The 12,091-nt window shown below is 27.8% G+C and overlaps 1 protein-coding gene across 3 annotated transcripts in view; it reads left to right on the top strand.

The window, feature by feature from the left end:
• Positions 1–10,983, top strand: part of LOC107455726 (protein tyrosine phosphatase domain-containing protein 1) — a gene marked incomplete at its 3' end in the record, with an annotated part of 109,099 nt that extends 98,116 nt beyond the window's left edge. For all 3 annotated transcript variants that reach the window (XM_016073396.3, XM_043048992.2, XM_016073395.3), the window contains 3 exon segments: positions 5,446–5,547; positions 5,636–5,719; positions 10,009–10,983. In XM_016073396.3, coding sequence (XP_015928882.1) covers positions 5,446–5,547; positions 5,636–5,719; positions 10,009–10,383 — 561 coding nt within the window.
• Between the last annotated feature and the right edge of the window lie 1,108 nt (positions 10,984–12,091).

Genomic DNA, 12,091 nt, shown 5'->3' with positions numbered 1-12,091 from the left:
GACACCTAGTACCTTAATAGGAATCAAACTATTTTTGGAAGGTTCATCGAATTTCGTTTCTTGCCAATATTGCGACAGTTTGATGCTGTTAGTTTTAAAGGCACGTAAGTTCATGTTGGCAGACATAAGAATGTTCTTTGTGTCGTTACACAGTTCAATAGCGTCTTCTAAATTATTCACACTTGTAATTAAATCATCGACATAGAGGCAATCGTTTAACGCCGCGTATGCTATATATATATATGCAGTGCAAATTTAGAAAATTTCCTATACCTTTAGATTACTTCTTAAAAAATAAAGTCAAAAATTAATTTATTTACTTTTATTTATTAATTCTTATTATTTATTCATTTACTTTGTGCGCATGAATTGATACTTAAGCGAGGAAAAAATAAAACGTTTTCAAAACTCATTGAGTAAGGTAAGTTAGGTGAAAAACATCAAAACCTGTTTGATAGTCTGAAAAAATTGCGACAAGATTAAAGGACTGTAAGAATTATAAGAAACACCTTCTACTCTTTCATCCATCAAATCAGGTTTATTTTGATGTTTTCAATCTTTAAATAAAATAACGTTTCTTTTCTTAAATTCATGTAAGTATATATTGCATTTGTGATTTCATTTTTGACAAGAATTCTAAAAATATATATTAAAGGGCTGTGATTATAGCTACTCCTATATATATAATCATATTCTTTTCTTCAATAACTTCAAAATATTTTCAGATTCATATCTATTTTCAAGGTTTAATTTTTTTAGACGACAAGATGTTGTACACAGCGAAAAATAAATAAATAAAGGAAACTCTCTGAATAGCTTTTGATGTAATAGGTAATCAAATTATCACTTTCTAGTACCAGGGCTGGTTGATTTAAAGCAATGTGGTTTAAATCATGATTTTAACTACGGTTTAAACCTAACGGTATTTTTTTCAAAAGAAACCAGGTCTTTTTTTTTTAAATTTTAAATAATTAATTTTTCTTCATTTATATAAATTCTTCCCATTTGATTATAAAGAAATTTAAAAAGAAGTTTTCTTAAATTTTTTACAATTTTGAGTCCAACAGCTTATGGGAATTTGTATTATTTCAAATAAATATAAATTGCAATTTTTAAATGTTTGCATAGTTTTCCACTAAAATATTTATACTCATTTCGTTCGGAAGAAACTTATTTCTTCTGAGACAGACTATTTATTTTAATTTTTGAAGAAATTCTCCAGAATGTTTTGTACTTCTTAGTTTTCCTTTATTTAAAAATGATACATTAAATAGCTTTAAAATTAATATTTTAACTAGATTACAATTACAAACTATTTAAAAAACTGTTAAATATTTTTTTCTTCTTCTTTTTTTTTTTTTTTTTTTTGAAAAAACGTTTCTTCCGAAGTGATTTTACCACTGTGAAAGAAACTTGCCCTCCCTGTTGTAAAATAAAGTGAGCAAATTTAAAAAGAAATCAATGTCTCTTAAAAATGCTTAAAATAAAATAGATGTCCCATGTTTTGTAGTTTTTAAAATTACTTAAATAATGTATTAATTACTTAAGTAGTATAATAATTACTTTAAAAAAACGCAGTAGGGAAAATTGCTAGTTTTTTCTGATAATCTGGATTTTAGATCATTTATAAGTTTGTTTGTTTTTCATGTGATTTTTCAAATTCCGATGTTTTTAATAACATGATATTACGACACTGGAATTCGAAATTAAAGTTATAACTTTTTGATGCTCTTGATTAGCGATTTTGTCGTAAATCCTCATTGTTTTCTGATCATACTTTCGATATTTATTAAATGTTTTTGGGCGATCTCTGCATGATTTTTCAAACTTCGGTATTTTAATACAATACTGCAACACCCGAAGTTCAAATTTGAATAATCACTTTTCGATGAGCATGATTTACAACTATTCTGTCGTTAGCACATCGTTTTCTGATTGTTTTCACGACAGTTGTTTTAGCTATATTTCATTTTACGTTATTTTTCTATGATCATTCAAATTTTTTAACGTGTTTTAATCATGACTATTGCATCCTTAATCCATATAATTTTTGTAACCATTTTCTCAACAGATAGTTTTCGTTTTACTGGGCTTTTTCACATAGTTTTTCAAAAAGCGATATCTTTAATATGATGTTATTACGACACATGAATTACAAATTTGTCTAATCTATTTTTAACTAATCCTTTCCACATCGTTTTTAAAATATTTTTATTTTAAATACAATATTTTAAATACAATATTATTATTATCGACTTATTCGAAATCACGTATTTGAGTATTTAAACTTTCATATTTTCTACAATAAATATTTACCATTCAGTGATCGTTTTATTGCAATAAGTCTAACAACAATGATTATGATCTGAATCGCGTAAGGAATTACGATACCACTTTTATAAACCCTGATTTCATGTATTTTTTTAGCAAACTCTGCTTTTGAAAAATGAAATCATGCCCTGCTAACAATCGAGGTGGAAATTTTACATATGTGCAAAAAAGATTCCGGTATTAAATGTTTATTGGGTTGTTAAGTGGAGAATATTTAAGCTCTTAAGTTATAATATATTTTTTATCATGTTGAAATATTTATGAGTAAAAGTTTTTGTTTGTATTCTTCATAAAAATTTTAATCAATAGTTCATTATGTGAAATACTTTTCAATGATTTAATTAATTTTAATTTGAGGCTCAGCATGCTATTTAACCTTTAGTTTTAAATAAAAATTATTTCATTTTGTAATGGTTGAAAATTTCTGAATCGCAAAGTATGCAAATTTTTAAATTTATGTGGCAAAATATAAAATTTTAAAGAAATCGGTCAAATAGTTTCTAAGAAATCGAATTTTTTAAAAGTCAGATATTTAAAATTCGATTTCTCAGGAAAAATTCGAACGATTTTGTTCAAATTTGGAATTTTTCCTTAGACAATTTTATTTTTTAAAATGATGCAAAAATGCGTATACCTAGGAATAGATTTTTTCACCCATTATCAAATAAAATAATGAAAAATAATAAATAATTATTAAAAATTATTTTATGCATGAAATTATAATTGGATAAATGAATTTGAAGATTGCGTGCGAAAATATTTTAATTCGCTTGGAAAGTTCTCGAGATATGGCGAAATACACGAAACTTAAGATCAACATTACTGGGTTCAAATTTTCTACCGCTCGCCTGACCAAACTATTGGGACCGTATTTCCCAGAGAGCGGTTACCCGCTATATTTTAGAGGCCAGGAATCCGTCAAAAAAAAGTATGATTATTCTGAGAACGTATGTTTTTTATGTCTGAGGTCGTAACTTGAAATATTGTTTAATATTTTTTTAATGGTGGGCACCTGGGACGAAGACCCATTGGCCTCAGAAAATGCCAGAACTGCTACTCTCTTCTCGTTACCCAGTGGGCACCTGTGGCGAAGTCACGGCAGTGGAGCAGCGTCGCCCACGTCACACAACCACAAACCCGTTTATAGGGCAGGTTCACACACAAAGGAGAAAGGACATAGAACACAGAGAGAAAGAAACATCCATGTCCTGAGCAGGATTCGAACCCGCGACCATCGGCTCCGCAGTCAGGCACGCTAACCACTCGGCCACCTGGTCGGCAAGTTTGCACTAATTAATTAGCATATTTGAGGTCACTTTCCTCGAACCATTAAACTCACGTTCTGGTACTTAAAAATCCAATAATTAGATCAAAAATTATTCAGAGTGATTAGTTAATTTTTTGAGCATTGCAGACATAGTAGGTTATTAATTAAAAATTGTGATATTCACAAGCTATTAATGATATATTAGTGAACAATTTTAAAACTTAACATCTATTTCATTATAATAATTGATGGAAAACTATTAATTACTATAATAAAGAAATTTTGTCTAAGAAAGCTCGCGCAGCGCTTTAAAAAAAATTAAATTTAACACAAAAAAATAGCAAAACAACATTTTTGAAACAGACAAGAATGATTTATAACAAACCAGCGATTCAACTTACTTTAAAATGTATCGAAAAATGAAATCTTATATTTCAAAAAGATTTTAATAATAATTAAATTTTGCAATAATTTACTGCAATTAAGTACCGAAATGTAAAATATCTTTCCGATAGAAAAGATTTTTAAAATTATTCTAAATAAAAGAAATTTGCAGCTACTTCCTGAACTGCCCAATTTGTGATATTTTTCTCTTGTAAAAATTTGAATATTTTCTTCACATTAAACAAAGAAATTGTCTTAACTCAAATTTACACCTTTTCAACAAATCCACATCATAATTTTGACAAAACAAAAGGCGCGTTAAAGACACCAGCTTTAAGCAATACATTTTTTTAATGTTGCCTTGCTGACCACCATAACATAAAAGGCTCAAATTACAAAAAATGCTTGAGTCCTCTTGATTTCGGTAGTCTTTCCAGTTTTCCCCATAATCTGTTTTATTTAGAATGATGTAATTAGAAGTTTGAACTATTTAAGGAAAGAAAAATAGCAAATACTACTAACCTCCTTAGGTAGAAAAACTTATGAATTAATAAAAAAACGTGTAATACTCGTTATATATCCGGTTTAAAAAATGCCGAAACGTTGTTCCGTTATGTTCTGGCCCTACTTTACCCCTGATTGTACCTTAGATCATTGGATGTTACACCTTGAATCACTCTCATTTTGAACTATACTATACTTTTTAGTTTACTGAAGTTGCTGTTTTAATAAAGTTTTCAACAGTATTAAAATAAACCATTAACGAATTACTTTAGTGGTATATAGATTTACTAAGAACAAAAAAACCTTTGCATGTTGCAAGCGGCAAATTCCACATGGAAATATATGTAGGATTGTTCACGTTCAGAAATATACATAGTGCATACCTCAGACCTGTACAAAATACAATACTGACACTTATCCAAGGTACAATAAGCTTCTACTTTTTTTGAATTCCTAACAAAGTTTCAACATAAGTTTCGCGTACTAGAGCAAAATCTTGATATTTCGCTGCCTTTCCTTAGTAATTATTATTCAGTGCAGGCGATGTTACGAAGCCGACACAAAAACGTATTTTCTCTATACAAAACTTACCTTTCTTTGAAGTTGACCCTCAAAAAATAAAGGAGGGAAGCAGCCGCAATCTGGAAAAATGATGTCTCAACAATCAATTAAACGCGTTTAACGTCATCAGCCACTGACTATTAACCCTTTGCTTACGGTGTACGATGTTCTTCCTTCACATATGGTCCACATGTTGTACCAACCGTAAGGTAAAGATTAAAACTCGAAATTTACGTAAGAATATTATCTTTCTTTCATATTACTGCTAAGCATTCCCCGAAACCATACGTAAGTCATGCGGCGTTAATAATTAGTACCATTTCTTGTATGATAAATACAATTTTTTTCAAAAATATATTTTTTTCTTTAATTCTATCTATAAAAAGCTCTAATTTCAGAAGGAACTAAATAATCGTTCATCTGCATGGGAGAGATTGAAACGTGAAAAAGATATTAGACTTTTGACAGCTCTCATGTGGAGTTACATGGAACACTTAAAAGTAAAATATATTCTATTCTGAAGAGTGAATATGATAAGTAAATATGATTATAATTAATAATTGGAGATTTTTTTAATTTAATTTTCAGGAACCAATTTTATCCAAGCAAGATTTAACATACATTGTTTTAAGAGCTGAAAAACCTGTGAATGCTTTAGTAAGATTGGATAAAGTAAGTACTGTCTGTTATCCTAAATTATAAAAATTTAACCATTGAAATAAGGCAAAATTATTCCTTGAAATGTTGAAATTTTCTATACCATTATGTTATGTATTAAATGCTATTTTTGTGAGTTAACGGAAAACTACACTGTAAAAAAATCCTTAACCAGTACTTGGTGCAAAGTTTCTCACGAAAGGTCCCAAAGTTTGGTTAAATGAAAATTTATTTTATTTTAGTTACGCCATAAATTGTGAAGTGTGATCGAAAAATACTCCCATGGTGCAACTGACTGCACCAAAATTTAGTAAAAGGCCCACAATTTTGACGGTAAACGGGACGATATTTGTTCACGAAGCCAATATTCGGTGTATCGGGACGACTAATGCATGTTATTCCAAGTGTCAACTTATTGGTAAATGTTTTGTTTACATTAATTAACCCTTACGGCTTTTAATATAATGAAGCCCGACATTATGGTTCACCTGTTATACCAGCCGTAAGCATTTCTTTTATATTGCCTTTTTAATTTGGTTGGCGGTATAAAATGGTTAGAGATTTTAACCTACTTACGGATAAATAGTTTTGTTACTGTAACTTGGCCTGCATTTGGGTGCTTTAAAAATACCTAATAATGGTGCAAAATTCCTCTGCTTTTATAAAAGAAAGAATAAAAATAGGTGTTTTGTTTCTTCGTAACATCTACTTTTGGTGCAACTCATATTTGGAGCTAGTTAAAATATCAAAATATGGTGAAATTGAGCTCAAATTTATGTAGCCAGCAAATAAATACCAATTTTTAGTGCAGCGTGGCTCGGAATTTCCAACAGTTTTTTGTAACAAATAGGATTGTAAGTATATTAAAATAAATTTTAAAACGTTAAAATGAATACAATGCTTATATATGTCTTGATATTTTCAGAAAATATCTATATGAAATAATTGGCATGCATAACTATCAAAATATGCATTTTAAAATAATTAATTTAATATTAAATTTGAAAAATTGTAGAATGTATAAGAATAACAGGATATAAGAAGGAAAAAAAACCTATATAACATTTCTAAATTGACATCAACGCACCTCAACTTGTTTCACTGTATTATTGAAACAGTTTATTTTCACATTCAAGGATTCATTTTTAACAATCGTCACTTTTAATGTAGTGAATTTTTAACTACTGAACTAATTTCATTGAACCTTGTTATTTAAACTAACATTGATTGCGAGTTTGTAAAAAACGTCAAAAAATAAATCGTTAAGAAATCAAATAATAAAAATTAATCTATGGCGAATTTAAGAAATGAGTGCAAACTTGTTTTGATTTATTTCCGGGGTATGACACGAAAATTAGTCACTTAAAAAGTTTTAAAGATCAAAATAATAATACTTAATAATAAACAAATAAAAATTGGGAGTCCATTCAAGACAAAACCTCTGTGTATCTAATTTTCATGAGACAAATTACTCATCTGCACTCATTTTAGATTGGGTCCTCAAATTATGAATCCTGTACAGGACTATTCTGCGGTGTTTATGGTAACTAATACACAGTTCAGGGAATTCATCTACTGTTAACACTAGATTGCCTAAGGAAGTCATTTTGACTGCTTTTAATTTCAATTAGAAAAACAATGATGTCTATAATGACACAATTTCTTTGAATTTTGTGACATTTTGTGCAACATATAATTTTTTTATTGTTAAATATTTACTAATAACTTGTTAAATAACTGTAAATAATATAAAAAAAGTTAAAAATTAATTTTACACAAATTTATTTACGCATTCACAATCCTGTCACTTTGACTGCTTTTAGGCAATATAGGTATATACTAATTTTCCGTCTTTCTAGTGTTAAGCATATTTTTGTATTATAAACTTTTTTCGATGCGACCCTTCGATTCCATGGTTGCTAAGCAACTGCCCTAACACACCGTACTCTGCTTCCTTGTTTAGTGTTAAAAATATGCTCACTTAATCAAAGTTATACTCAGAGTGCAATATTATTATTATTGTGAGCACTTTGTATGTACTTTTACTTGTATTGCATTACTTTTAAAATGTATTACTTTTGTTACTAGTTTAAGGAAAATGTACAGTAACTTGTAATGAAATATATTTACTTTTAAGTTTTGGAAGTATATTCAATTTACTTAGTATTAATTTTGAGTGAGAAATTCTTCCTAATGTTTCACTCAACCGGAAAGAAAAATTCTTAAAAAAAAATTTTTTAAAAATTTGTATTTGTTTTATTACTGTATTTTATTTGAATTGCATATTTACAAGACTTATTCCAAAAGTAAGATTTCTTTTCTTTTTAGAAATGCATAAATTTATTTATATTTTTTTATAACTTTTTGTTATTTTTCTACATAATCATAACTTTCGATCTCTGTTGAAACTGCCTCACGCAAGCCCTCACCATTGCATAAAACTTCGTCCTTTAAACTCATCGGAGTATTAACGATCTCTGCGATAAATAAAGCACAAATAAATGTTCAAAAATTATTAAAATACTATGGTTTCTGTTCTATAAAGAAGAATCTTCCCTACCATAAAAACACAAACGAAAGCGACAAACACGTAGCTATAAGATAAAAAATTATTTAACTAACAGTGGAACAAGTTTGATAATACAAGGGAAAGAAGAAACAGGTGTGATGGGGTATGGTGGAATCGCCGAAGTGCAAGATGTAGAAATTAAATGAGAACAGATTTCCAGACTTATGAAATATATGATATTAGAAATATATGAAATTGTATGATATTAGTAATATATGATATATATATATTACTAAAATATATGATAGTAGAAAGTATATGATAGAGAAAATATATGATATTAGTAAAAAAAATAATGTATGATATTAGTAAAAAAATTAATATATGATATTAGTAAAAAAATTAATATATGATATTAGTAAAAAAAATAATATATGATATTAGTAAAAAAATTAATATATGATATTAGTAAAAAAATTAATATATGGGATTAGTGAAAAAATTAATATATGTTATTAGTAAAAAAAATTTATTAGTAAAAAAATTTATATTAGTAAAAAAATTAGCTAAATTATTATTATTATTTTTATTTTTTTTTGAAAAATATGGAATGATTCTTGAAAGTCAAGGACCGTAGTATTAAAACGATGTTGAATGATTTTAGTCAACTATAGTCATTGATTAGAATTCTAACTATGTTAGGAGATGGATAACCCAACCCCTTCACACCTTTCTTGTATTTCCCTTTTAATATCTTCTCCAAGCTTGTTCCTTTTATCCTGTTGATTAAACTACTTTTTTTTATTGCAACGTGTTTGTCTCGTTACGTTCTTCTGTCATTTTGTGTTTCGACACTGAAAAAGGCTTATAGACCCGAAGCTACAGTGTGTCCATTTTTATGCCTTTGCTTTATTTATGCGTAGTACAAAATATTCCCTTTTGTTATTTGGAATCTCAATAATAGTTTGAATGGAACTTGATTACCACCTGATGAGGTAAAAATCAAGTGTAACCCTAAGGGAGTTTATTACTCAAAGATATATTATGAATGTATATTCAGAGTACAGTCCACTATTTTTTGTAGAATGTTCACAGTCGTTTAAAATTTATAATGAGATGGGAAATATTCTTAAATTGTATTGAAAATCTAAAAAAAAAATCCAATTTGTCTAAATGGAACGCAATAGAACCTCTAAATACCTAATGAATACAAAACTGAGAATTTCTATGGTTAATGTTGAAACCTCATTTCCTGTGAAATATTTTTACTTAGAAATGTGTAATTTAGAAGAACTCAGAAATGCAATAAAGCAATTATTTCAACTAACTTTTTTTAATTACTTTCAATTATTACGTAAAATTGGGATAAATATTCAACATTTTTTTGCATTGTATAGGATATTGTATTTCTTCACGTTTTGGTCATAACACAAAATCCACTCTTATAAGATATTCCATAAAACTGTCCAAAAGGCTACGGAAAAAAAATCTAACCTTTCTAATGATTTCTTCCTTGTAATTAAAAACCCCGATATTTTTAAAAAGACTATCGCTTTGTAAAGGCATGCAAAAAAATCCTAAAATGTTGTTTTTGAAGTGATAAAATAGTACCAAATGTTGTCCAATATATTGGACGCTGGGCCTTCATAGCTTAAAATGTAATGTACAAAAATTGAGAATTCATTCATTGCAGAGACCAAATTTTAAATATTTCACCCATCTATTTCTTCTCATCTCGTTTTAGAATTCTTTTCTTTTTTCTTATAATATCGTTAATTTGATCTTCTTTTTTTAGGGTACAAGGTACACAACGGAATATTTAATCCGTTTTATCGCCCGCTTACTGCCAAATTCAGGTAACATTGTTGATGATCTTTTAAGAAGACTGGTGGCATCTCTTACCCATCAGAGTATTGCAATTAAAGGAGCTTTATGTCCCGTGGGATCAAAATGGCCCAAAATGCGAGAAGGAACAACAAGGCATATGATGATGTTTGTTCAAGGACTTTATGATATTGTTACAGGAAATAAGAATTCAACAAAAGAAGAAACTCTTACTAGTAATACTCGATCAGTCATAAATGGTAACAAATTCAGCAGAGTTGCGGGTAGGGCTTACTTAGGATTGAATCTAATGGTAAAAGCCATTGGAAAGCCAACCACGCATTGACAGTTCAAACAGTATAAATCACAATTTTTCGAAGAATGCTTCTACGATTAAAAGAATTCTTCCAAATATTTCAGGAATAATGGATACAAATTATGCACAGATTGGAATAATTTTATACTACAAATTTAGTTTTCTTAATGATATAATCAGCGGTTCCCAAAACGTTTACCTCTGATCTTTATGACCTTTTTGACCCACGAGCGATTCCACGAAATCAGAAATGGAAAAACATTTAACACACTTATTTTGCTTTCACTTTAATCAACGTTAATTCAAAGTATACATTTTTTTGGACAAGAATTAAATAAATAAAATTATTGTGCCCATAAACACAATAATGAGACAAAAAGAATAAAAGAAAAGAGATTAACGAACAAAATTTTTAAAAAATAAGAAAAAAATAATAAGTTTTATTTACTGCGCTTAAGCAGTAAGTATAAAAGACCCATAAAATAATTAAAAATACAGAGAAAAAAAGAAAAATATATAATTTTAAAGAGAAGAAGAAAAAATTTTAATAAATAAAATGTTTTAGAAAATACTTAAAAAAATTTAAAAAGTTTAGAAAACTTAAAAAAGCCGGAAAACAGAACACATTAAGTAAAAATATCACGTAAAAACAGAAAATAAAATATTAAAAAAAAAAACAGAATAAAACATAAAACGAAAAATATAAAGCGGATTTACTCTGTTTTTTCTTTATATTTTGTTTTCTGTTTTTACGTGATATTTTTTACTTAGTGTGTTCTATTTATTTTATTTGTTGCAAATTTTTTGGAGTGCTCCACACACTATTGTATTGATAAATTTTGCTTTGGGCTATATTGATACAATATTAGAAAGCACTCTTTTTTGCGGATATAATCGTGGGAGCTGATGAAAATATTATATCTTTTATTTTCATTATTATTTTTCTTTTTCCCTTTTTTCATTATTCTGTAATTTTTCCATGTTTTTNGACCTATATATATATATATATATATATATATATATATACATATAAACTTCATCCGCTTGAAAAATACACTTAATGGAAATAACAGTCGACAAGTTTCAAGTAATATCTTACTAGCTCAGTTTCTTGGGATTATTTATTTAAATCTGCATAGTTCTTATTTAAGTTTCCTTTTTTTACTTTTAAAAAGCAAATAAACGAATGGATAAACTTTTTTTGAAATATGATTTCTAATGAAAATTAAAATGTTGAATTGAGAGAGAACCGCAAAGAACAAAAAATAAAAATATTTAATTACAAGCTTAACTGAATAGATAGATATGTATATTTAGATGTATATTGTAAGATATGTATATTTTTCAAATATAAATGCAGTTATAAATAATTGCATTGGTAACTTCTCCATTTATAATAAACTTGAAAATTTCCTTTTCAATCCAACGAAATAAAAATAAAAATTGATTGTTCATATAACCTCTTGATCTGTTGTTTAATTAGAGTGAAAACTCTTATTTGAATTGCGACGAGAAATCATTTCGCAGTAAAATTCTTCGGAGGATAAATGTTGGGAACCACTGATAAGAATTATTGTTGCTATAATTGCATTATTGTAGTGAACTTATGCTTCCAAATATATACTCTCTCTTGAGAAAAAGTATTGAGCATTTTTGTAATATAATTAATTAATTGAAAAGTATTAAATTTCTCTCAAATTTGGCAACACTAACTAATTTTAATAAAAATTTAAGTTTT

This window comes from Parasteatoda tepidariorum, chromosome X1 (assembly GCF_043381705.1).
Source record: "Parasteatoda tepidariorum isolate YZ-2023 chromosome X1, CAS_Ptep_4.0, whole genome shotgun sequence".
NCBI classification, from domain to species: Eukaryota; Metazoa; Arthropoda; class Arachnida; order Araneae; family Theridiidae; genus Parasteatoda; species Parasteatoda tepidariorum.
Note: the sequence above shows the minus strand (reverse complement) of the source record. Positions and strands in the feature narration are given on the sequence as shown.